The 27,979-nt window shown below is 48.9% G+C and overlaps 1 protein-coding gene across 1 annotated transcript; it reads right to left on the minus strand.

Moving 5' to 3' along the window:
* Positions 1-4,189: 4,189 nt before the first annotated feature.
* On the minus strand, positions 4,190-27,979 carry Znf282 (zinc finger protein 282). The gene is made up of 8 exons (XM_055605550.1): positions 27,723-27,979; positions 25,162-25,581; positions 16,214-16,340; positions 15,635-15,754; positions 13,351-13,470; positions 11,426-11,539; positions 10,297-10,410; positions 4,190-6,720 (listed from the first exon to the last, which is right to left on the minus strand). The coding sequence occupies exons 1-8, from the start codon at positions 27,885-27,887 to the stop codon at positions 5,900-5,902; spliced, it is 2,001 nt and encodes a 666-aa protein (XP_055461525.1). The 5' UTR covers positions 27,888-27,979; the 3' UTR covers positions 4,190-5,899.

A 27,979-nucleotide genomic window follows, 5' to 3' on the forward strand; every position in this document is an offset into this window, starting at 1 on the left:
GTAACTTCTCAGACACCTGAAGTGACAGGAAGAGCAAAGTAGCATTCCTACAAACGTAGCGTTTCCTTGAACTCTTATCTTGGATTCTCCCTCACAGAGGAACCAGTTATGTCTGTGGCAAGATTTTTTCCTCTTGGTTTCCCTTTTTTTTTTTCCTTACATTTTTTATTTTGAATATTTTAATACAAAAATCTTCAAAATTCTATTCAATGATTGTTGGTTTGGAAAAAAAAGATACAAAATTTCTTTTAAAGAATAAATGATATTTTGTTTCACCAGCTTTTTATTGGCCATTTGGAAATCACTTCGAAGACAGAAGGTGAACAAAGATGGAACAAAATTATATTGCAAAAAACTGAAGATTTGTGGTTCCCCAATGTGTCCTGGAAAGAAAGACTGAGGAGGCTTCAGAAGAGAAGAAAGCTGCCCCTTAGTGAGACAGGGGAAATGTGGATGGAGAACGATCTAGATGGTGGGTGGGCTCTGAGACATTTCTGGTGAGGAGCGTATCTTTTAAGAACAGAGGCTGAAGCTGGGCTTAATGCACACACCTTTAATGCCAGCGCTTGGGAGGCAGAGGCAAGCAGATCTCTGTGAGTTCAAGGCCAGCCTGGTCAACATAGTCAGTTCCAGGACAGCCAGGGTTGCATAATGAGACCCTTTTGCAAAAACAACAAAAGAACAGAGACAGTTAGGTATAATTTCAGGTCATTTGCTGTGCCGAGTTGAAAGGAGCCACTTTCTCTGACTTATAAAGTATAAAATTCTGCTATACTTAAGTGTTTTATGGGGAAATCAATGCAAGAGCCAGAGGGGAGACCAGCCTTGGGCTCACAGTCTGCCCCATAGGGTGCTTTTATAGCACTAAAGGCTGAACGAGCCCTTACTGTAAAATTATAGGTCCAGATTGATTAGTCAGGACTGATATGGATTTCTTCCTACTTTTCCCTTACTCCCCACCAATGTCCAATACCCGGGACCAGGTCTCAAAAAGACAATTATGATGCTAGAATCCTTGATCACAAGATGGTATTGTTTGGAGCTGGTGATACAGCTCAGTGGCTAGTGTTTGTCTGCTGCATGCAGAAAGCCGGAGATTCAGACTCACTGATGTATGGAGCATGTGGGGTGATACATGCCTATAATCTCAGAACTTGGAAGGTGGAGGCCGGGGATCGGAAATTAAAGGCTACCCTTGGCTACATAGGAAGTTGCAGGCCACTCTGAACTACATGAGACATCGAAGAAAGAAAGAAAGAAAGAAAGAAAGAAAGAAAGAAAGAAAGAAAGAAAGAAAGAGAGAGAGAGAGAAAGAAAGAAAGAAAGAAGACAGGGAGACAGGACAGTGCAAGAGTGCTTACCTAATATCTAGGAAGCCAAAATTCAGCATCACCCCTGCCCCCCAAAAAAGGGAGAAAGGGGGAGGGCTGCTCTTCAGCGGGTAAGAGCACTAACAAGTGCAGGCACGAGGGCCTGAGTTCAAATCCTCAGCACCCACATAAAAAGCCAAGTGTACCTGTAACCTCAGTGTGCTGTGGGCACAGTCTGTGTGTGTGGTGGTGGGGTGCTGTGATCCCTGGGGCTTACTGGCTGCCAGCTTAGCTCCAGATTCTGTGAGACCCCCTCATGGGCATAAGCAGAGAATTAAAGAACAGGACCAAGCAATACATGAGTGCACCCACATACAAAATGCATTTGCTCAGAAATGGAAAAGTTCACTTAAATTTAAAAAAGAGAGATACCTGTTTTTTGTCATTTTCAATGGTCTCTGCTTTACCCTGCCTTCTTAGGATGTCCCCTGAACATGTCCACCTTCTGACCTCCTTTGACAGCCACACCTGCTCTAGTCTGTCTCCGGCAGTCTGAGTATTCAGGGTCTTCCCTGGCCTGTACTGTGCCTCCTCTAACTGCCTGACCTCAGGTTCACACCTCTCTGTTCTACCACACAGTCATGTCTTGCCTTACAATCCCAGTCTCGCTGCCTTCCTTTCCATTTGCCTGGTGAAGCTCATGCTTCAAGCCTGACTTCTACCTGAAGCTCGTGCCGTTTTACGCAGCATGAGCTCAGCACTTCCCACATAGAGCAGTTGGCAACATGCAGTGCTACCTTAGATTACCCATTTCTTCTCACGCGGGTCAGCCTCCTAACTCCAGTCACGTAGAAACCATCCCTAACATACTGCCTCTCCAGACTGACATCGGTTAAATATCAAACTGGGCCGTTCAATGAATGATAATGCAAAGGCCAACATGCTGAGAGTCAGGGTATTGGGCAGTTCTGGAAGGAGAGCTGACTGTCCCAGGGCCTGTCTCGGTGTGTAGCTGAAGAGAGCAGTATAGTGAGACCCTCTGGAATACGATTCGGGAACCCATAGGTAGACGCTGGGTGTTGTGCTCACTCACTGGCTATGTGCGGTTTCTCTAGACCAGCAAGCTCCAGCCTTCTGTACCATGCCGTCGTGGCAAGCCAGAAGGGAGATGAAGCATGTGTTTCTCCCATCTGTTCTCATGGTTTATAGCTACATGGGTTCATTCTCACAAATCTCTCTTCTCTCCTATTACATTTCAAGCTTGACAGGGATTGGCTCTTATACAACTGTTGAATAATGATCCAAGCCCATTTATCTTCAGTCACTTTATCTCCTAAACACATTTTCTATATAATGACACAAACCACTAAAAGATAAGGGACCAGGTCAGGCATGGTGTCACATGCCTTTAATTCCAGCACTCAAGAGACAGAGGCAGGCAGATATCTGTGAGTTCAAAGACAGCCTGGTCTACACGGCAAGTTCCAGGCCAGCTAGGGCTGCATAGTGAGATAGATTTTTATAAAAGGGAGCTGGGCGCAGTGGTGCATGCCTCTTATCTCAGCACTCAGGAGGCAGAGGCAGGTGGATCTCTGTGAGTTCAAGGCGAGCCTGATCTACAGAGTGAGTCCAGGACAGCCCAGGCTACACAGGGAAATCCTGTGAGGGGAGGGAGAGGGAAGGAAGACTCAGGCCCTGAGCCTGAAATCCTCTGAGCTGATCAGTGTTGCATAGCAGTTCTCAGGAGGAAGCTGGGACCATCACCACCATGAAGCAGAGCTGCTGTGGTAGCCTACAGGAGACCTTGGTCCATAGCCACAATAAAATAACACAGCCTGTAGCTGGTTCTGTGGTAATGGCAGTGAGGATGCTAATGTCTCCTTGTGGAAGAAGGGGGAAGGGTCACAGCTGACCTGGAAGGAGGGCCCAATAAGCTCTCCCTCCTGTCCCAGCTGTATATAAACGGAGACATGCTAATGTGCCTATGAGGTAGAAGACTGGGGTGGGGCTCATCTTCTGTGGTGTGGCCACCTGAGTTGCCCAGGCTTCCGTAATTAACCTTAGCAAGCTCGCTCAGCAAGCTCCACTGAGTGGACCGTCTTTGGTCTGTTAGAATAGACGCTATTTTTATGACTCCGTGGGAACTCTCATCTCTCTGTACTTTAGAGCAGCGGCCTTTTCGAGGCCCCGTACCTACGAGTGGGTGGTGGCAGTGCAGAGAAATGCTGCAACCCAGGAAGTCAGATCAGCTGTCTGGAGCCGTGAGCACAGGTCCGGAAGGACCTAGCAGCAGCTCTGAGCACTGGATTTTTTAATCTTCCTGGGTCTTTTCCTCCCCTCCCCCCACTATTTGAGACCTTCACTATTTGAACAGGCACACACACACAAACACACAGACACACACACACCTACACCTGGGGCTGGAGGGTTGAGTTCTTGCTCTCTTGCAGAAGACTTGGATTCAGTTCCTAGTGCCCACATCGGGAAGGGAAGGGCCCACCAGAGAACTGGAGCCTTGGCTGTCAATCACTCCAAAACCATAGGTCTTTGGGAACCAGCTTCTTGGGGGTAAAATAAAGGAATTAAACTCAAGCTATGTGTCACATGTTATAAAATTATGTCTCAGTAGCCAACTGCCCACACTTCTAGCAGCCAAAAATATTTGGATCTTACTTTCCATAATTTTGATTCTGAATTACTGTCTTTATATGTTTTTAAAAAGTAGTATATTGGCCCCTCCCAAACAATCCCTGAATTGGAGGGTCCCTTCCTACACTGCCAGAACCCCACTGGTCCCCCCCTTTTGTTTATCCCATGATAACTTGTTTTCCTAAGGTCAGCCTTATTCTAAAAGCTGAGTGAAAGGGGGGAGGGAAGAAATCCCAGAGTTTCGGGTTACAGTTCATTGAGGTCTGCTGTAGATGCCATGCTGGAGAACCTTCCAGCTTTGGGAACATGCAGTCTGCAATCTGGATACCTTTTATTTAATTTCAAGAGTTCCCTTTGCACGGCAAAAAAAGAAAAAGAAAAAAAAAAAAGAAAAAAAGGGTCTGAGGAAAGCGGAGCAGCGCAGATGAGCAGGACAGAAGCAGAGTGCTCACAAAGGCGGGGCCAGGAAATCCTGGCCACCCACCATGCTCCCTAGCTGGGAGAGAAACAGGATCCACAAAGGAGCAGGAAAGCCATTTTTGACACAAACAAGGGTCCTGGGGCACCCCCACCCCACCCCAGTGCCTGGCCATGCAAGATGCTGAAATGGAGACTGGCCCAGCAGGCTGCAGTGCTGGGAGCCGTGGAGCGATGCACCAACGTGAAAGGGAGTCCTTTGGGCGCGTCCCAAGGCGCCTGCAGGGTCAGAGCATCATAGGTCTGTGTCCTTGTCCATGAGCACAATCAGTTAACAGATAGCACCAACTGCGATGCCCAGGGCAGGAGAGCACTCAGGCTCTAGCACCCACTTGCCCAGCCCTCCTGGGCAGAGTCTCATTCCTGGGTGGCTACTCTGGCAGCCGGTCTTTCCTCACCCCGCACCCTGGGAAACTGGAGGAAATCATCAGGGTGAGGTCTGACCCAGGGCACCAGCTGCCTTTGGAGGGCCTGGCCTTAACTGTGCAGTGAAAAGCTGCTGCTGCACCTGACTGAATGATCAGAATTGAGAAAGACAGCCTGGGGGACCAGGACGCTAGGGCCCAGGCTCCTGTCGAGGAAGGGCCTTCCCGAGAAGCCTAGACATTCTATGGCCCATCAGTTCCCCGGTCCCAATAACCCCAGGAGTTGGCCCCTGTTGCTTCTGAGCGGATGTGGGGGATCCGGGGAAGGGAAGGAGAGAGGAGAGAGACCAGGAGGGCCAGGCGAGAGCGGTCTCAGACCGACAGAGGTAGGCAGTGTGTGCGGCGGGGACACTGCACTGGCTTGGAGCCCTGGTGCGGCTTGGCCGCACTGTTCTCACGTGGGCTAAGCAACTATCTCACCTGTGTCTCACTTTCCTCGGTTACCACGGCGGGAAAACCCTATCCCACCTGTCTCGAAGGGGTAAGCTAAGGGTGTGAATAGATAACGGATAGAAAACACTTTTTAAAAAAGTAGAAAGCGCCGTCAGGGCGCGAGGCAGTGTTGTCACGAGGATGTCACCCTTAGCGCGCCCCTCAGCTTCCCCGCTGCATCTTTGCTTTCTTCTTCAGGGAGTCTCCTCACCTTCGGATGGATCATAAATCCTTATTTCAGGAGGGTTTGGAGACTCCCTGGTTGCTTTCCCTGATCAGAATCTGTAGCCCCGGTGGCCAGATTAGGAAGTCTGAGGCGTGTCCACACGATTCCTGCTGCCTTCCTGTCCTTCTGGAACCTTCCCTGGCCATTGGGTCCACCCTATGAGATGAGCTGGACTGTCCACTAGGGTTAGACAGTACTGGGGTACCCAGGTCTACCCCTTGGAATACCCTGTCTGGAGTGCAATTCCTGTGCCGATTTCCAGCAGGAGGTGGGGAGAGGGCGGGGAGGTGCGCTGGGAAACGTGGGGCAGGAGGGTTGGTCCTCAGGAACCCTGGCCCGCCCCAACTCCAGTCCGGTCCTCCCCGCCCCCCGGCCCAACCCTAGTCTCGCTCTGGCGGGACCTGGAGCGGTCGCTGGGCGCCCAGGCCCGGGCCGTTGTGCACGCGCAGGTGGTCCTTGAGCGACTCCTTGTAGCGGAAGCTCTTGCCGCACTCGCCGCACGTGTAGGGCCGCTCGCCCGTGTGGATGCGCTGGTGCTTGAGCAGGTTCTGCTTGCGGATGAAGCTCTTGCCGCAGAGCGCGCACTGGAAGGGCCGCTCGCCCGTGTGCAGGCGCTGGTGGTTCTGCAGGTGCTCCTTGCGGCTGTAGGTCTTCTCGCACTCGGAGCATTTGTAGGGCCGCTCGCCGCGGTGCGTCATCTGGTGGCGGATGAGGCCGGAGTGGCAGTTGAAGCTCTTCTCGCACTCGGCGCACTCGTAGGGCCGTTCCTTGGTGTGGCTGCGGTGGTGGATGATGAGGCTTTTGCGCACTCCGAAGGTCTTGCCGCACTCCAGGCACGAGTAGGGCTTGCTGCGCGCGCCGTGGGCCAGGAGGCTCCGCCGCAGGCCGCCCGGGCAGCAGCTGCCGCAGCCGCTGCCCGCACCCGCGCTGGTACCACTGGCACTACCCGCACCGGTGCTACCGCCGCCGCCGCCGCTGCCACTGCCGCCGCCGCCCGCGCTGCCCTCCCCGCCCGGCTGAGCCTCGCCTCCCGCGCTGCGCTCCCCCGAAAGCGCTGGGAAGCTGTCCTCCAGCAGGCTTCGGCTTCCCGGGCCGCCGGGGTTCTCCGGCACCGCCAAGGCCGGCAGGCTCTGCTGGTGAGGCTGGGTTTGGGGCTGGGCAGCCGCTGGGGGTGGGTTCTTCGCCAGCAGCAGGCTGTCACCTGGGGGCGGGGAGAAAGACAGTACTGAAGCGTGGGTAGGGCCATCTTCAGGATCCCACAGTGTCCTGGAGGGCGCCTGGGTCCTCCTGGCCTCAGTTTCTCTAATAGCCTAAAGGTTCATCAGGGTCCCCGTGCTTTGGGATCCAGGTCGCTTCTGCTATCCAGAAGTCGCCTTTTTCAAAGGCGAACTGCTCAGGTGGACTCGGTTGGGTTTCCGGCAACCACAATGTGGCACACAACTGTCTGGCTCTAGTTCTAGGGGCTCTGATGCTCGTTTTTTACCTCTACAGGCACCAGCTATGCACATGGAGTACAGACATACATGCAGGGACAACACACACACACACACACACACACACACACAAGCGTGTAACTTTCATAACTTTGTTATGAATTTTAATGTTAATCTCTGTGTTTTCCAGTAGTCTTAGGCAATCCCTGTGACCTAAGGGTCATGACCCACAGGTTGAAAACCACTGCCTTAGCTCTAAACCTACCATGCCCATTCCTGAATAGACCTTCCAAAGATGGAAACTAGAGGGCTGGGGAGGCTCCTTGCAGAGGACCTGGGTTCGAGTCCCAGCACCGCCCCCTCTGTGGCCGCTTATAACTCCATTACCCCAGTTCCTGAGGATGCAAGGTCTTCCGGCCTCAGGCCACCAAACATACATGCAATGCACACGCAGATAAGATGCTCATACCATGAAATAAAAATAAGTAAGTCTTTAAAAAACAGCAAGGCACATTTTCTAATCCCAGCACTCCAGAGGGAGACAATGAAATCCTATCAGGCTCCTTCCACTAGGTGTTTTCTTATGAGACTACAGTCCAGGGCTGGCATGATGGCTCAGTAGGTAAAAGCTTCAATACTTGTCTGATGACCTGAGTGTGATGTCTAGATGGTGGAGGGAGACTCCAACAAATTGTCCTCTGATATCTCTCTCTCTCAGGATACAGGAGCTCTACCCACTGCCAGGCCCAGACACTAAAGCCTACTTGGCTTTGCTTTTGCCCTTCCCTCTAGTCTACTGTTCCATACAGGCCCATGGTCTCCTCTTTTGGGGGATCTAGAGCACATTCAGTCATCCCTTTCCCAGGAGGCTTTTCCCGGTTCCTTTGCCTTTAGCCCTCTTGCTTGCTCCCTTCTTCCTGCTTTTCTGATCTGCACCCTTGGAGCACTGGCCACACTGTACCTTTACTTAAAGTGATTGCCTATTGGCTTGTGTATTGTCTTTCCCCTTCCCACAAAGGGAAAGGTCTCTATTCCCTGCCCGTCCTGTGTACTTACAACCCTGATTTCACTGAGTAGGCACAAAGCAAATAACTTAAAGAAACCAAAACTAGAAAAGGTGGGCCCCATTGTTTCGACCCAAAACAGTGGAGAAAAATGGAAATTTTGAGAGGATGCTTTCAAAACACAGGGCATCTGGGTAGAGGTGCCCAGCTCCAGCCTCCTTTGGGAGCACATAGGAGCCAGGGGACTCTAAAGCCCTACCCAGACCTCCTGCTTAATGGAGCCTCATGCATTTAGTGAATGGATTAGTAGCTTTTGGTGAATGGATTTCTAATCTTTCCCTATGCTGCCTCAATCCACACTTATTAGTATATACGATATGGAGCCTATTTCACTAAAATGCCATATGCAGTTGGGCTGAAGTCTGCCCTTGGGTCCCGCAGGATAGCCTGTGCATGTACTCGCTCTTGTGCACAGCCTAGGAGTGGGGAAGGAGGCTGGCTGGCCAGCCAGCACGAACGTCTACATCTCCTCCTGGGCTGCTACTGCCCTCTTTCCTGCCAATCCCTTTCCAAAACGGATACACACAACACCGCATCTTCCAAAGCATCCATCCGGTTATCCCTGGAAACACTGGACTAAGGTTACCATTTTTTTTTTTTTAAAGGTTTTTATCTATGAAGCTGAAGAGATGGCTCAGTGGTTAGGAACACTTATTCTTGCAGAGGACCCAGGTTCAATTCCTGGCTCCGACATGTTCCATAGACTCACAACTGTCTCTAACTCCAATTCCAGGGAGTCCAATGCCGTCTTCTGACCTCCACATTTACATGGTGCCTCAACATACATGTGGACAAAGCACTCATACACGTGAACCAAACTAAATAAATATAAAACCTTTAAAGATCTTATTTTAATATGTGTCTGTGCGAGGGTATGTGCCCAGGGTGCAATGCCTGTGGAGGCTAGGGGTGATGGATTCTCTGGAGCTGGACTTACAAGAGATTGTGAGCTACTTGCTGTGGATATTGGTAACCAAACAAGAGAAGTACATACTCCTAACTACTGGGCTATCTCTCCATCCAGTCCAAAAGATTTGGAAGATGTAGTTTTTTTGTTTTGTTTTGTTTTGGTGGTGGTTTTTTAATTTTGTTTTCGTTTGTTTGTTTTTTGAGACAGGGTTTCTCTGTGTGACAAAGCCTTGGCTGTATAGACTAGTATGGCCTCAAACTTAGAGATCCTTAGAGACTGAGACTGCCTCTGCCTCTGCCTCTGCCTCTGGAGGGCTGGGAGTAAAGGCGTGCACCACCACACCCAGCCTAAAGCTGTCTGAAACATGAAAAACCACAGAAGAGATTTCTGGTTTCTGATTCTAGTATTAATAAGCAGCAAGCAAGTTCCCTTCATGAGAAAGAAGAGAGGCCTGTTAAATAGGCTATTGCAACTGGTAGGAGAACTATTTCTAGATTCTTATACCTCTGCAATTCTGGGCATTGCCTCCCAAATTTAGGGCTCATATACCAACCCCAAATAAAAAACCCTGAGTCAAATGTGCTGTGGGTTGTCATATCCAAACTAAAGTAGGATATGTCCTTTTGTAAAACCTTGCAAGTTCTCAGCAGGTTTCCCAGATCTGTTGCTACACCCGCACAGACCCTGGGAAAGGGTCCTCCAGGCTCCTGTGCGTCCAGCCACCTGGAGAAATGGGAAAGTAGGACCAAGGAAAGGGCTGAGTGGAATTTCCTGGCCATGCCTGTTGAGCTAGCTCTTAAGACTTGTAGGCCAGATCTAAAATGCCAGGAATGTGCCTCAGTGGTTAGAGTGCCTACCCTAGTATGCATGAAGCCCTTCAAAAACCACATAAAACTGGGCTTGTTGTCATAGGCCTATAATCCCAGCATTCAGGAGGTAGAGACAGGAGGATCAGGAGCCCAAGGCCTTCCTTGAATTAAGGCCAGTCTGGGCTATATGAGCCTTTCCCCAAAACACCCTAAGATGTAAAATTAAAGTAAATTAAAAAAAAAAAAAAAAAAAGCCAAATGTAGAAATGGTGCTTGGGGGCTATGGAGGTGGCTGCTATTATCATTTCATCCAATGCCAGTGGTCAATCGTCTGGTTCTCCCATGTCATTCCAGTTTGCCAACAGGTCACAGAGAGGACTGCTTGAAATTCCACTCCAAACAAGCACTCAAACCTCTCATGCAGTGACAGCTCCTCCAGACTCTAAAAGGCTGCCACCAGCAAACTCCAGAACAGAGTAGACTGGGGCAAACAGCTCTACTGCCGGCTTCAACTTCTCTGGACCAAACATTCCAGGGTTCTAGCAGAGACACATTACTCACTGGGGCCAGAGTCTAATCCAAGCTCTCCTTCCATTGAGTCACGTGGGCCCCATGGGTACGGCTGCTCTTCTTGCTTGATCCAGGACAAAATGTCATGCGCTGAGATGAGAGATTCTGTTGTTGCGGGGGGGGGGGGGGGGGGGGAGGCAATCTTAAGACTTCATTCATTTTCACTGAGCATCCACCATCCACCAAACTCCAAGGGGACTATGGGGCCGGGACACGCTGGAGGAAAGCTCAGCTTTGAAGCCTGCAGGGTCACAGCTGGCTGGCCTGACTAGTAGCGCAGAGGCACTAACTCTTGTTTGCTGGCCAGTGGCTCTAGACAAGGGAGAGGCCCCCTGCTCCCACTTCCTGTCCCTCCCCAGCTACGGCAGGTGGGAGAGCTCCAAAAGAGCTCTAAAAGTTCTCCCAAAGTCAGGAGAGTGAGAGATATGGCCATGTCCCTCCCTGGCTGCAAAACACAGGACAGCAGGCCCTGGACAGCCCCTGGATAGCAGGGTCGAGCTGGCCCTGAGGGCTTGAGAACAGCAACTTAGACACCTCTCAGGCCCAGATCCAGGGCTTTGACCTCGCCCACCCCAACATCTACCCTATGGATGAACTGTTGGAATGCGTGAAGGAGCCAGCCCTACAGATCCAAAACAGGATCTCCGAGACCCTGGGCAACAACAGGGTATCCTAGAGGAGTCACAGTGAGGTTCCAGTATTGATAGAGTAGCAGAAGTCAGAGACCTTGTACCAGACCAAGGAGTTATTGCAATGAACATTTGCAAACAAAGAAGCGTAGACAAAAGTGTATACTGTGGGACACACTGTGACACTCTACAGATTCCAACAAGGTCTTTGTTTTTTGCTCTCTCTGTTGAGGGGGAGGATGCAAGGGTAGAGGGCAGGTACGAGGGTAAAGGGAGAGGAATAGGATTGGGGTGCATGATATGAAATTCACAAAGAACCAATAAATTTCAGAAAATATAAATTACTTGTTCTTTGGCACACAAACAAATACACAGAGTATTTTGAAGCCTTCTGGTTTTGAATCTTCGAAAAGCAATGTTAAAGTAATTTTTGTATTGGTTCCATTGACACAATAAATGCTAAGTATAATTCACTCTGACACCCTTCTCACCTGAATTGGGGTCTGTGGGAATATCTCTCTCTGCCAAATCTTGCTGGTCCCATACACACTGCTGTTCCTCCTGCTTAATTCGGGACAAGAGGTCCTGGGCAGAGATGGGGGAGTCTATTCATGGGAACAAAGACAGAAAAGGTGTTAGAGAAAGGAAAATCTCCACCAGTCTGTGCTTTTAGTGAATCTGACTTCATGCAATTATTTGTTTTCCCAAAGGGCCAAGGATAAGAATATCCTTGTATGCCTGTAATCCCAGTACTCATGGAGGCAAAGGCAGGATGAGGCAGAGGATCTCTGTGAGTTCGATGCCAGCCTGGTCAACAGAATGAGTTCCAGAACAGCCAGGGCTACACAGAGAAACCCTGTCTCAAAAAAAAAAAAAAAAAAAAAGTATCCCAATTAACTAAAGGTTCCAGCCACTCTCACCATAATGAGGGGAGCTGTAACTGAAGGTCAGTTGAATGTCATGGGGCCATGAATAGGGTACAAATGTCTCCAGAGACTTTTCACCAACCAGGCTGAGGTCTCCACTCTGGAGCTATGACCTCCACAGAAGGGATCCTCATGTTTTCCCAGGAAAACAGCCCTTCCAAGGAAGCCTTTTATCAGTATCTGGAGGGAACTTTTCTAAGACAAAACATACTTTTTCACAGGCTCTAAACTGGCATGTAACACCTGTAATCACCACTGGGAGGTGAAGCAGGATGTTCACAAGTTCAGGATCACCCTTGACTGCATAGAAAGTTTGAGGTTAGCCTTGGGTACATCAGACTCTGTATCTTTTTTTTTTCTTTTTAATCAAACTCAATTTATCCTTTATCTAGCTCCTTATCTCTTAAAGGTTTCTAGAGACAGCAATAGTTGATGCATTTGAAGAACCCATTTAACAACCAGTGAAGGCGTGGGTCCTGCCCTTTGGCTATTATCACTTGCCGGGGTGTATCCTTCCTGGGGGAGGGATAAGGTGGGTGCACTCACTAGTAGCTTATGGCAGCTATTTTTAGTGAAGACTCGGCAACAATAGCCAGATATCTGGTCAAACATTATTCTGGATGTTATTATGAAGGTTTGTTTGTTTGTTTGTTTGTTTTTGAGGTGAGATTAACATTTAAGTCAGTAAACTAAATAAAACAGATGATCCAGTATAATGTAAATGGGCCTCATCTAACCAGGTAAAGGTCTTAATTAAAAAAGATAGCCAACCCCAGGGAAGAAGGGATTCTGTCAGCAGACAATCTTGTGAGTAGAGCTGCAACACCAATCCTTTCCGGGTCCCATCCCACTAGCCTACTTGCTAGCAAATTTTGGACCTGTCAGCCACTGTAATTATATTAGCCAGTTTGTCAAAAACAAATCCTTCTACATACATACGTGATCACATGACACATACACAAACCACTGGTTCTGTCTGGAGAACTGGACCTCATGCACACACGTGCCACAGTAGACTCTCATGTAAACAGAGTCCCGCTGACACAGCCGCTAGAAGCAGCTCCCTGTGGGCATGCAGGCCATGGGGAGCTGGCTTGGAAGTGGCAGCCCAGAAATGCTTGTGCAGTATATCTTTGTGATCCAGGGATCAGGTCTTACTGGCTTTGATATTCTGCCACCCATAGAGTCCAATAAAGTGATTGTTCTAAGCTGCTTGTACAGGGGACAGAGGAACAGTCCAAAACTTACTGGACAAAGGAGAGGGAATATAAGAGAAGGAAAAAAAAAAAAAAAAACAACAGAACAAGCGGAGCAGAAGTAGCTCTCAATGCTGAACGCCATGTTTGTACCTCTGTAAAACCATGTCCAGTCCAGCTCTGCATTCATAGCTCTTCCTTTGCTGGCATCGCCCTCTAGCCCAACACCCTGCAGGGGCTACAGACCATACCGTGCCTCACCCCTCCTTGGCCGTGGTTATTTGGCTCACGCACCAGTAATGGATTCTGTAGGGATGGCTCTTTCTTCCAGGCCCCGTTGGCTCCGGACACACATGGCTTCCTCTCGCTTCACCTGGGAGGGTATGTCCTGTGCAGGCACCAAAGGCTCTGTTCCTGGGGAGAGAATCACACTTCTTAGAGGTTTTGTTTGTTTGTTTTTTCAGTATGTTGGTCACCAGGATGTTTGGAGGTCAGAATCATGGTTCCCAGCACTTCCAGGGGACAGCACAGGAATCTTGGGTTCCTACTGGAGCCATGTGGGGCCCTGCGAAGCAGAATGTCCCAGCAGTAGAGAAGTGACCAATATTCAAGAAAAAGAGTATGATGGGTCATGCCTGTAATCCTAGCAGTCAAGAGGCTGAGGCAGGAGGATCACTAGGAGTTGGAGGTCAGTTTGGGTTCTATGCTAGGTTGAGGTCAGAGTGAAACCCCATCTCAAAAAAGCAGAAACAAAAAACCACACACACACACAAACACACACACACAAACAAACAAACCTTAGGCCAATGGCAACATGAAGTCTGAGAAGCCACACTTCATGTTGGAAATGGCCTACTATGTAACGGGTGGGCTAACCGGAACCCAGAGCCTATTTCTGTGGTAGTCACTCACCGTGTGTTACCCTAGTGGCCAGACACAAACATACTGCTCCATGAAGCAATCAGGCTGGGCAGAAGCGCAACCAAATCCTGATGTTGGGTAAATAAATTGGTACCCTTAAACATAATAGCCAATAACATGTTTTCCACAGAACTCTGCTTTATGACCAGCAGGGCATTTTCTTCTGGAGCTTCCTGGGACAACGTGCTCACTCTTGGTAGAGGACTGCTTAAGGGGGAGACTGGTTCAGGACCTGGAGCTGGTCCTTCACCACCAGCTTGCTCCACAGGCCACCTCACCTCTGCGCTTCACCTCAAGTGGGTGAAGTGGTTCTGGTTCTGTTTTGTGGCCAGTAATGGGTTGATAACTCAGTGAAACTGTTGCGGTCACAGGGCCCAAAATGGAAAAAGCTGCCACACAATACTAGACTCTGTGACCACAGCTGCCAAAGAACATCCACAGAGCTTGATGAAGAGTGGAAAAGGCCACTGAAATGAAGCATCCATCACGGGAAAGCCAGAGACAGGGGCAGGTCTACCTTGCTGAGCTTCAGAAAGGTAAGTGGGGAGGGGCTGCTAATGGTGTGGAGACCCCCACGATGCACACTTCTATCCGTAATGTCTTGTGACTGTGTGAACCACTGAGTTAATAATTTAAAGAGGAATTTTATGACCAATAAACTGTAACAAAACTAAAGATTGGGAAGGAGGAAGACTAGTGCTGGAAGTTTCCAAGAAAATAGAATCTATTTAAAAAACAATGGTGGAGCTGGGTGGTAGTGCACCCATTTAATCCCAGCACTCAGGAGGCAGAGGCAGGTGGATCTCTGAATTTGAGGCCAGCCTGGTCTACAGAGCAAGTTGCAGGATAGCCAGGGCTACACAGAGACACCCTGCCTTGAAAAATACAAAAACAAAACAACAACAACAAAAATATGGTAGGGGTCAAGAGGCAATGAGTGAGAGCTGATTGTTCAGCCGAGGTCACCAGTACAGCTCACCCACACCTTGCCCAGTACTGTTCAGGAACCAGATGCCCCAGGGAAAGTCCCACAGGACAGAGCTAGGGGTAGGCCCCGGTGCCTTCCACCCTAGTGAGAGTTGCCAAATGTGATGTTCTTGTGAGGGAAGAGACTCAGGCTGGGTGGGGAAGTGTGTGTGTGAGATGCAATTACACCCATTCAGCACCACTTCTTTGATGCAGACTTTCTTCTACCTCCTGTTGGTCTCCCTGAGACTAACAGGCTGTGCCTGGGCCTTCAGGTGTTCCCAAGCCTAAGGCCTCATGTACCCCATCAAGTCTGGGAGGCGTCCCAGCCCAAGCCCTTCCTTACTTCCTTCTTATTTTTTGAGACAGGGCTGGCCTAGAATTATCTACATACATCAGGCTGGCCTCATACTTACAGAAATCCATCTGCCTCCTGTGCCTCTCTAGGATTAAAGAGCTAGGATCAAAGGTGTGCACCACACCCAGCCCCTCCCAAGCTCACCTGTAAGTTCAGAGCTACCAATACATGTGGTGTGGTTTTAGGCCCCGAGGACATGTTCTGTAAGTGTCCACAGTGCAACTATGGCAGGAGTGGCTCCCAGGAGCAGTAAGAACTGTTCTCTCTTGACCCCCACACAGCGACTCCTTGAGTGCGTGCTCCTCCCTGCTTCCCTGGCTCCACAGCTGTTACCTGTGTCTGCAGCCACTGGGATTTCTCTCTCCTCAGGGTGATGCTGTTCCCACACACAAGGCTCTTCCCTGGGCTCTGCCTGGACCGGAGCATCTGGCTTGGACACTGGGCCATCCGTGTCTAAGTGAGGGGGAGAGAAAGGGAGAGACAAAGGTTATATGAAGTTGTATGAAGGGAGTGCAGATCCAGGTGAGAGAGCAGGGCTCTCTGCCACCCACCAGCATCCCTCAGCATGGTGGTCGTTATGTAAGGAAGGAACCTTGAAAGCAAGCCAACAGAATCCCAGGTTCCTAAGGTAAAAAGAGCTGATCTTGAGGGTCAAGAGCACACAGTCCATGGTTGAACCACACTGTTCAGATGCAACACAAGGAGGTATAAACTTGATATTTTACAGTAGTCTAGAATAATAGTAGTGTCACATAGGCCAACAACCACAAGTGACAGGCTTGCTGCCACCTTTTAATTTTCATCCTGTCGTAAGTCCCGTGTTACTTTCCATGAAGCTCCTCTGTATCTTTAGGCCCTCAGCAGAGAGGACACGAGCAGAGAGCTCTTGCCAGTGGAGGGAGGTAGCCTTACCCAGGGACATCAGGGTTTTGTAGTTCTCCTTCACCAGATTGCTGTATAGTTCCTTCTGCCATTCGTCCAAGTTCTTCCATTCGTCCTCAGAGAAGTAGACAGCAATGTCGACGAAGGTCACCGGGACCTGGACCAACAAGGGTTTTAGTCAGCAGCCTGCTACTGTTCCACACCCTCCTCTCCTGGGGCCCACAGAGCCAACCCTAGCTCAGAGCCTGGCCTTTGTTCCCAGCACCCCAATCTCTGCATCCCAGGTCACCTCTTCATATCTATGGACCAGAATCCCCAGTGGCTGGCCTTCCTGAGTATCCAACAGGATTGTGGCAGTGCGCCACTGTCCTTTTCTCTTTCTTCTTCTTTTTACTTTGTAAGTATTTTATTTATTTGCTGCATTGTATATATGTGTGTAGAAGCATCCATGCAATGGCACACATGCAGAGGTCAGAAGAGAACTTGCAGGCGCTGGCTCTCAAATTCTACCAGGATCCATGTTGTCAGCATGGTGGAGGGGCCTTACTGCTGAGCCATAACCATTAAGCACTTAACCCTGTCCTTTGTTATCAGACAACTAGACACTGAAGGCAAAGCCACGGTCAGTGTGCTTCTTTGGGGGCTTGGGGGAACAGAGACATGAGAGACACCAAGCGTGGGAATCAGAGAGCCAAGCACAGTAAAATTGTGTGACAAAATCTGTTTCAGGTTGGATCACGTGTGCACACAGGTAAACTTTTTTTAAAGATTTAAGTGTTTTTTATTTTATGTGTGTGAGTGCTTTGTCTGCATGTATGTCTGCAGCGTGGCTTGCAGCACTGACAGAAGCCAGAGAGAAGCTAGAGCCTCTGGCATTGGTGGTATGGTGGTAGCCTCAGTGTGGGCGCTGGGACTCAAACCTGGGCCTTCTGCAAGGGCAGCCAGTGCTCTTAACCACTGAGCCAGCTCTCCAGCCCCCAAAGGTAAATTTTGCTACTAAAATACGTTCAATTCAAAGGTGTGTGCCTCAGCTCCAGGGTCCTGCCCAGTCTTTATAGGAAGTCCTGCTGCAGTTGTGGCTCCCATCAGTTACTTAGTGCTAATCAAGGTATTTTGATTTGCTGTACAGAGCTGCTGTTTCACTCTGACCAGGAGTCTCATCTATACTCATTTCATGATCCAGCAGCACCACCTTATTTTGGACCAAGTGGTTTCACTTCCATCAACTAAACACTAAACTTCCCTCTCTGACCACACAGGCTTTCCTCCACCCTCTCACATCCCTATTGAGTCAGCACCTCACTCTCACTCTGAAATCCAGTACCTCAAATCTCACCCAGGCCCTGGTCTCCATGGCATACACAGGGCCAAACCTGGCCTGTGTGGTACATTGGTGTGAACGAGGAAGAGCCAGCAGGGCCTGGTGCGCAGCTGCTGGTGCAGAGTCTGTTAGCCCACAAGCCAGGTGCACAGAACTGCAACGGGACCCTATGCAGATGTGATGTGCACAGACAGCTGTGTGCTGTGGCCACATGCCTACTGACTGATACTCCCTGTCTAATTCTAACTCATTAGAATTAGAACTAGGACTTCTACCAGATTTGGACAAACCTGGAAAAACAGTCAACCCCTTTCTTCATTTTATTTCCCTGTTGCTAGATGAAACCACAAAATTCTGCAATCAACATCTGGCACAAATTCACACCAGCTCTCCCCTGGCTGCTTTGGAAGCCTTTTGTTGACCTTATTGATACCTTGCCATGTTGCCCAGGAAGTTCATTGCAGACTTCAAGCCCTGTCTGACCTCCCTGTATCTTTTCCAGCCCCTCTCTGTCCTCAGGTGGGTGTTAAGGAGCTCCTTCTTCATCCCTTTCTTCTTGCTAAGCCAAACCTGCCATATTCATTCTGTTTTTCTCTTCTATCTCCCATCTGTAAAACTTAATCCAAATAATGTTGACTCTTTCCTATCTTCAGTTTCTCCCTTTCACTTTTTCTCCTGAGGGTCATTACAAGAAGAACCTTTATTCACTCAGGCTGGCAAGACTGTTCAGTGGCTAAGAGCTCTTGCCACCAAGCATGATAACTGGAGTTTGAGTTCCAGAACCTATATGGTGGAAGAAGAGGAGTGATTCTGCCGCCACACTTGTATTATGGCACACACACACACACACACACACACGCACAAACAAACAAATAAATAAATAGAATGTAAACCAACCAACCAAAACAAAACAAAAAAAACCTTCGCTTAATTCTGATATGTTCACTTGGATATCCTAAGAAGAGTCTGTTTTTCCTTTCTCAAAATTCATATACATTTTAGCTCCCTAAAGCCTAACATCTAGCCAAGCAGTGGTAATGCACACCTTTAATCTCAGCACTCGGGAGACAGAAGCAGGTGATCTCTGAGTTGGAGGCCAGCCTGGTCTACAGAGTGAGTTCCAAGACAGTTAGAACTACACAGAGAAACCTTGTCTCAAAAAGCCAAAAGGAAAAAAAAAATCTAATATCTATTCTCTAAAACCAAACCATATCCTGGAAATTCACCAATAACATTCTGCTAAAATCTCCCTGATAGGATAGACCATCTTTCTAGAATTTTCTTGTTTGGTTCCTGTGACAATGTTGCCTGCTATCCAGCTGGCTCATGTCCAAGTTACTGTTTCTTCTTCATCTCCTAAGATGATGCTCTGCTATTATCCTTTGCTGTTTCTTCACCTTTCCTTTGACAATTTCATTTTTTATTTCAACTGTTACCTTTTTAAGGATGACTTAAACCTTCCTTCCTCCTTTTGAAGTTCCACAGCCATCTAAACCACTTGTTTCAATCAGCTATAAGCACCCAACACTAAATATATTCAAAGTGTGTTTACTATCTATCTTCTGCACTACAGCAGCTTCTTCACCTTACTATTTCTTTAGACAATCAAAACTTCAGAATATTTTCTTTCTTTCTTTCTTTCTTTCTTTCTTTCTTTCTTTCTTTCTTTCTTTCTTTCTTTCTTTGTATTTCAAGACAGGGTTTCTCTGTGTAGCCTTGGCTGTCCTGGAACTAGCTCTGTAGACCAGACTGGCCTTGAACTCAAGAGATTCAGTTGCCTCTGTCTCTGGAGTGCTGGGATTAAAGGCACCTACCACCACCACTCTGCTCAGAATACCTTCTATGCAATTGGAAACAGACATCACTCTTTAAAAGCATCGTGATGACAGAATACAGAAATCTAAGACATGATCTGAGGTATATAGGAGCCTACAGACTAACTGCAGACAGGAAAGACTATTCATGAATTAGCTACGAATCCATCAGTAGACACAATAGGACTAAAGGGTCTGAAAGGATATCCTTCCTTGACTTAATAAAAAGAATGCATCTTGAATACCCAAGAACATAACAATGAGCCATTAACTGTGGTGAGCAACATTTATAAACCTTCTCCTGGCACTCCACATTATAGAACACACCCATAAATTTCTTTTGTGCATATATGTGTTCATGTTCATGTGTGCAGGTTCACATATGTGTATGGGTGTGTGTACTTGCGAATCCACCTCCTTTGAGACAGGCTCTCAGGCTTGGAGCTCATCAATTAGGCTGGGCTGGCTGTCATCGAGCCCAGCAGACCCTTCTCTCTCCACTTCCCAAGCGGGGGATTATAAGCACACACCAATGTGCCTGGCTGTGTTTCACGGGTTCTGGGAATTGAACTTTGGTTACTGTGCTTGCATGGTGAGCATGTTACTGATTGAGCTATCTCCTAGCCCGGTAAACACTTTCACAGTCCCTTTGCGTAGAAGAGCCCGATTCTCCACCTCTTGAACGTGGGCAGGATTTGGTAACTCACTTCTAGCAGATGAAGTGGTATTGTATGGCACAGAACACACAACACTCATCCTAGTCTCTCTCTTTGAACCCCTCCCTCTAGGAAACAGAAGCGTGGCTTCCATGTTGTAAGTAGGTTCAAGCAGTCTTGGGGAAGGCCAATAACCAGGTAAGGGAGTTGTAGTCAACCTTCAAATGACAGCATAGCCAGGCACAAGCCACACTGGAACCTCACAGAGCTGACTGAACAGAACCACCCAAGCTGCTTCCAATTCCTCACTCACAGAAATTATCAGAAGATAGATTTTTTTAGGTTATCATGTTGGGGTCATTGACTGCCCAGCAACAAATAACTAACAATGACTACACAGTGTTTTCCCATAAACAAAATCAATGACTTCTCGTAAACTCCACAAAGCAATTACAATGTCATCTTCATGCTATAAATGACAACACTGAAGCTCGAAGGGACCAGCCTGGAATTTGCTAAAGTACTTACACTTCTTTAAGGAGACACTGATGAAGCTTAGAGACTACAAATAATAGACTAGCCCAATGGTTGGAAAGCTAGAAGGTGGCACAGTCAAGATACAAACACAAGTCTGGGGGCCTGGAGAGATGGCTCAGTGGTTAAGAGGACTGACTGCTCTTTCCAAGGACCAGGGTTCAATTCCCAGCACCCACATGGCAGCTTATAACTTCAGAAGCCATCACTTTCACATACATACAGGCAAAACACCAATGCACATAAAATAAATTCTTCTTTTGGGGGGGTTGTTTTTGTTTTGTTTTTCGAGACAGGGTTTTGCCCTGGTGTAGCCTTGGCTGTCCTGGACTCGATTTCTAAACCAGGCTGGCCTCAAAGTCACAGAGATCTGCCTGTCTCTGCCTCCTGAGTGCTAGGATTACAGGTGTGCCAAGCTAAATAAATTCTTAAAACAAAACAAACAAACAGAAACAAAACTCAAGTCTGCTGCTTCCATATCTCATAACTATTCCATGATTGGCACGTGGCAGCCTGGACTCCTCCCACTTTTTTCAGCACACAGAACAAATGGCAGAGCTAGGTAAGACCACTACACAGTACAGACAAGAGCAAAGGGAAGCAGTGAGTCAAGGAAACGCTGCTAGAACAACATACACAAAACCATGGCGGAGGCGGGGTCCACTTGGGGCTGTTATAACTCAGCTTCTTACAGCCTCTGTACACTGCTGTCTGGCAGCAATTCTGACAGTGTCAACAGACTGGGTGTCCCAGAAAACACAAAGACACACTGAGACATGGTCCCTTCCTAAAGTCTGAGCTCTTCAGCCTGGGACTAAGCACATGCATTTCACATGCTGACTGACCTGATTGCTGTTACAAAGCACAAGGCACAGCCATGAACCACGAATTTGCACTCTGGTTAGGGAAAGCCAACCGAAAGGCGGCAAAAGTAAGTATTCTAGATTCAGGAGGAGCCTGGTACTGCTGCCTGTTTATTCATTTGGTATTGCCCTCTGGCCCAGGCTGGCTTTGCACTCAATACATACCCCACGCTGGCCGCAACGCAAGCTCTTCCTGCTTTCCACGTGCTAGGATTATAGGCACACGCTACCATACAAAGCTTTGAGGGCTCACTGATTGAGAAACAGCTAAGCAAACCTCCGTGGAGTGGGGGATTGACAAGAGAGGCAGGCAGAGAAGCAGGGAAGGAGCTTCCTGGAGGAGTGTCCCTGCAGTGGGAGCATCTTGTGATACTAGAGAACCTGCTGAGGCCAGACAGCTGACAGGTGCTAGGCAACAGGGACCCTGATGGGATGAGTCAAGAAGATGACAAACTTGGACATTAATTTGGATTGAGATGGGAATCCAGGGGCTTGTGTGATGGTTCAGTATGTAGAGTCACCTGCTACCAACCCTGACAACCTGAGTTCCATCCCTGGGACCCACACGGTAGAGGGTCAAAATCAACGACCCCCACAGGTTGTTCTCTGACCTCCACAGACATGCTGTGGCACATGTCCCTCATCCCTATTGAAAGAAAAGAAAAGAAGAGAAGAGAAGAGAAGAGAAAAGAAAAGAAATTAACAATTTTTAACAAACGATTGCTCATTAAAAAAAAAAAAAGGAAGAAAAAATGAGACGCCATTTTGGAAGTTTAGATGGTAGAGTATATATGACACATTTTTTCTTCCAAGACAGTGTTTCTCTGTGTAGCCATGGCTCTCCTGTACTCATTTTCTGGACCAGGCTGGCCTTGACCTCACAGAGATCTACCTGCCTCTGCTTCCCTGAATACTGGGCTAAAGGCATGTACTACATTTTTGTTTTTAAAAACAGGGTCTCATATATCTCTGGGGTAGCCTTGAGTTTGCTGTGTAGCCTAGGATGACCTTCAAATTCAGATCCTCCTGCTTTCACCTCCCCTTCCAAGTGCTGGGATTAAAGGCATATGCTACCATGCCAAATTTTACAAGGTGCTCGGGATCAGTTCATGCATGTTAGGCAAGCATGCTACCAACCGAGCCACATCCCCAGCCCAAGAATGTGGTATTTGAATTGGATCACTGTGACTAATTTTGTAGAAATATATTGTAATGTGGGGCCTACCTAAGGATGGAGAACAGGAGACCAGTCAAGAGACTGAGACAGTAATCAGGTCATAATTGGACTGGTTAGAAGCAAGTGATGAAGCTGCTCAGTCTATGGAGGTGCACCAGAGGTGGAATGGGAGAAGGACAGCAGCTAAGTAGGATCCCAGGGCTTCTGTCTGAGTGACTGGAAGGATGGAATTGTCTTCAGCAAAGATGAGGGCAACTTTGGACAGGACAAGCTTCAGCTCAAAGACCCAGAGTTCGGTCTGGTCACATTAAATTTAGGATGCTGAGTTAACAGGAAGAAATGTGAATCTGACACCCAAGAAGAAAATCTCGGTGAGACATAGGATGGGTGGGAAAGAGTGAATTTGGGAGTCACAAGCAAATAGATTGTAGTTACAATCGTGGATGAGGCTATGAGTGAAGGGCTGCAAATGAGCACAGATGGATAGACTGAGCCAGGACAGCTCTGCAAACATTCAGAAGATGAAAAGAGGAAGCAAAGCCAGCAAAGCAGACTGAGGACCAGAAGCTAGTGAGACAGGGAAAGAATCAAGAGAGAGTGTCATTCTAGAAGCCACACAAAAGGTGTTTCAAGGAAGAAGTAGCCAGCTGCTACTGGTGATGGAATTGAAAGGATGGAGGCAGAGACCAGGCTAATGGTCTTATTCTATGAACATAATGAGGACCTTAACAAGACCAACAGGAGAGAAAAATAGGATTAAAAAAAAATCTGATTAGACTTGGTTCTAGAGAGAGCTATCCAGTTACCAATTTCCTGGAATCCTGAGAATAGATGAACCTGTTCAATGGGAACAGAGGATCCAGTCAGTTCCTCTACTACCTAAAGTACAAGGAAAATAAGAAATGAAGGAAGAGCCTACAGATTTCAAAAAGTCCTAGGCTGGCAAGATGGCTTAGCAGGTAAAAATCTATGCCTCACAAACCTGAGACCTAAGTTCAAATGCAGAACTCATGGTACAAGGAGAGTCCCAAGTCCTGAAAATGGTCATCCAACTGTGTATGAATTTTTAAATTTTGACTTAAACAAAACAAGAAGAAGAAAGAAGAGGAGGAGGAGGAGAAGGAGAAGAAGGAGAAGAAAAGAATAAGGAGAAGAAATGATTGAAAATCTGAACATCATGGTGGATGTGGTGGACAAAGAGTAATGTGGAACTTGTTACACTTTAAAACAAGTCCTTACATTTTAGAGAGAATATTGATTTATGAGTAAAATGATGATGATGACAGGTTACTGTGTAACCCTGGCTGATCAGAACTCACTATGTAGACCAGACTAATCTCAAACTCACAGATTTGCCTGCCTCTGCTCCACATAGGCTAGGATTTAATACCCCCACCATCACAGTCAGTGTGAATAAAATTACTGATGCCTAGGATCAGCTTCAAAATACAACAAGAATTGGGAAATGATTAGATAAAACAAGATCAGGCCAGGGTTTAATTGTTGAAGCTCATGATGATTACTCAGGGGTTTGTACTATCTGCTTGGGTGTGTATTTGAAGAACGTTTAATAAAAAGGTAGAAAGGAATCGGATGTAACAAATATAGATAACTCTTTTGAGGCTGTTCCGTAATGATGATGGGACTGAGAATGAGGTGGAGGGAGGTGTGGGGTCCAAATAGGGCTCACATGAGGGTGAGGATAATCTAGATAGAGGAGACAACTGATGAGGCAGAGGAAAGGGCAGGGCCAGCCACAGCGCAGGTGGAGGTAGACAGCAGAGCAAGCACAAACTTGTATTTCTGGAAGCAACTTTCTTGTTTGTTTGCTACATTTATTTGTGCACATGTGCACATAAGACAACAACTTGTGGGAGTCAGTTCTGGGTCCTTGGAATTGAACCCATGTCCTCTGGGGCGGTGGTCAGGGATCCTAACCTTTGAGCCATTTCTCCAGTCTTTTTTGTTGTTGTTTTATTGAGAAAGGATCTCAGTCTACAGACCCGGGATGGCCTGGAACTCACCGTGTAGCTCACACTACCCTTGAACACTGCTTCCTCAGCATCTCTAGTACCTAGATTCTAGGTGTAAGTCACCACACCCAGCTCCTGAGGCCTCCATTTTCTCAGAGAAAGAGACACAGGGCCATCTACTTGAGAATGCAGTGTTGATGAAGCAGGAAGAGGGTGGAAACGGGAATAGAACAGAATTCTAAATCCTAGAAGGGCCCAACTGAAATTAATGATCACAACTTGAAAATGATTCTAGGCAGCATGGTTTTGAGCCTTTGTCCGGCTACGGATGAGCTAAGCACATCCATTGTCAAGTGCATAAAATCAAGTAGTAAGAACCACAATTCTGTAGACAGCTAGACAACTCAAGGAAGCTGGAGGGGAAACAAGATCAAAAGCTCTAGGGTCTTTATGGGAAATGGGGCCAGCTCTGCTGCGGTACAACATTCAGGACCAAGTTAAGGGCATAAGATGGGCGTTAACAAAACCATTGAGCTGCCATGTAACCAATGAAGTCTGCTACACCTGTCAAGATGAAATCAAAGGTTTGTTCGCCTGTGTAAGTCTTCACCTCTAGCCCTGCCCCTGTCTCACCACGTACCTTGGGGGCCTCCCCCTTGCTGCCAGGGGGCAGCCTCAGGACCCAGAAGTTCCTGTTGCGAAGCAGGTTCTCCAGGTTCTCCAGCCGCCGCTGCAGCAGCCCGTACTCCTGCAGCAGGGTCCCCAGCACGGCCCATTTGCTCTCCATGTGGTTACCAAACTCCACAGCTGTCTTCTCACAGTCAGCCAGCTTCTTCTCCGCTGTTCCTGTGCGTCCTTCCAGATTCAGCAGCTGGCTGGCCTGGGCATCCACCTTCCTCTCTACAGCCTGAATGGCAGCCACCACGGTCCAGAGCGAGATCTCTGCTGTGGGCAACTGGGGCTCTCGCATCATGCGGTCAGGAAATACGGGGGCCCTATCTGGAAAGGGCGGGAACTGAAACGGCATTGGTCGCCTGGCATCCATGTCCCATTCTTGAGCCTGTGTGCAAGGGGAGAAAGTGACAGCTCAGGATAAGTCACGCGTGTGAGAGAACGTGGCCTAAAATGGGATAAGCTGTCAAGTGCTAAGCGGTATCTTTCTTGTACCAAGCCACCACCACTGGCTTGCGAGTGACCTCAGTGATAGCTAGAGCAGCTACCACCCATCCAACTGACCTCTCCTCCATTTCCTTCTTATGAGACCCAGGCTGGTTACTAGTTCTCCTGCCTTGGCCTCTGGCAAGTGTAGGTCACGGCCCCCTGCCCACCAAGTCACAGACCCTTTCCCTGAATAGAACAGCTGCTTTCTTCCTGGGCTACCCTGAATGACAAACTTCCTGCTTGGCTCTCGTTCTTTGTTTCAAGGTAGGAATTTCCGTGTAAGTTGTCTGAAGTTAATCTTCTGAGCAATCTCTCTTGCAGGTTAGGGCAAGAATGATTATCTCTGCCTTAAAGATGACGAAACTGAGGAACAAAGAGGCGGCTGGTCACTCTTCAGCTCCGCCCTGCACTGCCAACCGGCACAGTTCTCGGTGCCACAGGTAACACAAACACATTGCAAACATGCAGCCGTTTCTCCTAGGCCTGACAGTGAGAGGAGACCGGAACAACCAGGCTAGACGGCACGCCAGGGGTCATTAAATTCCACGCACAGCTACTTTTTCACGACTACGCAAACCGAAAACAGGTTTACTAGACAGTATCACTCATCAGACAGCAAGAAGAGACATTCTTCTGCCCTGTGAGAGCTACAAGAAAAAGCTCTGGGTTCCCTTCCCTGCTCCCCCCCCCCCCCCCCGCCATGGCCCGGAGTCTCCCTCTTTATTTTCCAGGTGCTGAGCTCTATGGCAGAGAAGGAAAGGTGGAGGGTGGTTAGGGTGTGCTGGGTGACAACACAGGCTCTTAACTGCCTCTTGATCCCAAACAGGACAGGAAGAAGTGTCCCTTTCTTTCTGTTCTCCTTGCTTTTGCTGAAGGGGCCCTCCAGTTGGGAAAAGTGGAATCCTATTGCTCTGAGGTAGGCTGGACTGGCCTGTGACAATCACACAAACTATTCTCTCAAACTCAGAGAAGTTGTGACAGCGACTACCCCTTAGTGTCTAGGAATTCCTGTTGGACATGGGAGTGAGTGAGAACAACAGGGCCCTAGGAACGCCAGCCCCTGCTGGGTCCTGGCAGCTCGATGGCCATTACTGCCATCCATTGGCCTCATGGAGGCTTCTTTGGGGCCTTGTCCAGAGAAGGAGCTAAGAGTGACAGTAGAAGTTTAGGAAGTTGGAGGCTGGCTGCATTTTACCAGGTTCGACCTACAGTTGATCATTTTGCTCAAAAACAACACGGTGACTTCATATTGACTTGCAAGTCCTAGGTCCTGGTTGAGAGTCAGGTGGGAACACAGGGGTTTTCTGCAGAGTCCAGTCCCCGGGCAACTCAAAGCCTCCCCTCTGAGACAGTGATGTGAGACCACTCCGAACCTTTCCCCTTGTGCTTTATACCCAAGGCCGCGGCGGCTTAGTCCTAGGCACCCTGAGATCACTTATGGAGCCTTCTTTCTCACCCTCGGGACCCCAAGACAACGCTCAGGGATGCGGTTTGGGCGTAGTCAGTTGTCTTAGGCTGTGCAGGCGATTCCAATGTGCAGGCAAGTTTGCCAACCCCAGATGACAAAGTCCCCTCCCAGGCCCTTCCCTGGCTCACCCCTTCTGCCGAGGAAAAGTGGGCTGCCCTTTACAGTCGGAGAAAGACAGGAGTAAAACAGCGTTAAGCCCTTTTATTAAGCTGGCTACAGTGTAAACATGGTTGAACTGTTCCCTCGGTGGGCCTGGAAAAGGCCTGCCGCAAACCCAGGCGGGTCGGACGCCAAGAGGAACCCGGGTCCCCGCTCGGGGAAGCAGCCGCCGCCGCGCCGGGTCCCGGGCAGCACAGCGCTGGCTCCCGCATCCCGCGGGCCCCGGGTGCGGGCTGCAGCGGCCGGGACGGCAGCACCGCGGCGACGCGGCAGGGCCTGGCGCTCGGGGCCTGCGCCAGGCCCGCTCCGCCGTCCGCTCGGGGCCGCGGCAGCCGCGAGGCTCCCCGAGGCCCGGCCCCGCCCCGCCCCCACGGCAGCGGCGCGGCCATGGCGCCCGCGGGCGCTGCACCCACCTGCATGGGCGGCATTCCCTCGGCCATTTCCGCGCGCAGCGCCGGCTCCTGGTGGCAGACCTCCTCCGGGGGCAGAGCCTGGGCCCAGCTCCAGCTCCCGCTGTCCAGCCCCAGACCCTGGATGCCCAGCTGCTGAGGCTGCGGCCGTGTTGACACAAACTGCATCCTGGGAGAGCTGTTCCCCGCTCGGGCCGGCCAGGGAGAAGAAGAACGTTTTCCAGGCGCCTTCCCCCTTGCCGGGGCCGGACAGCTCCATC

Source organism: Psammomys obesus, unplaced genomic scaffold, assembly GCF_907164565.1.
Source record: "Psammomys obesus unplaced genomic scaffold, mPsaObe1.curated_primary_1811, whole genome shotgun sequence".
NCBI classification, from domain to species: Eukaryota; Metazoa; Chordata; class Mammalia; order Rodentia; family Muridae; genus Psammomys; species Psammomys obesus.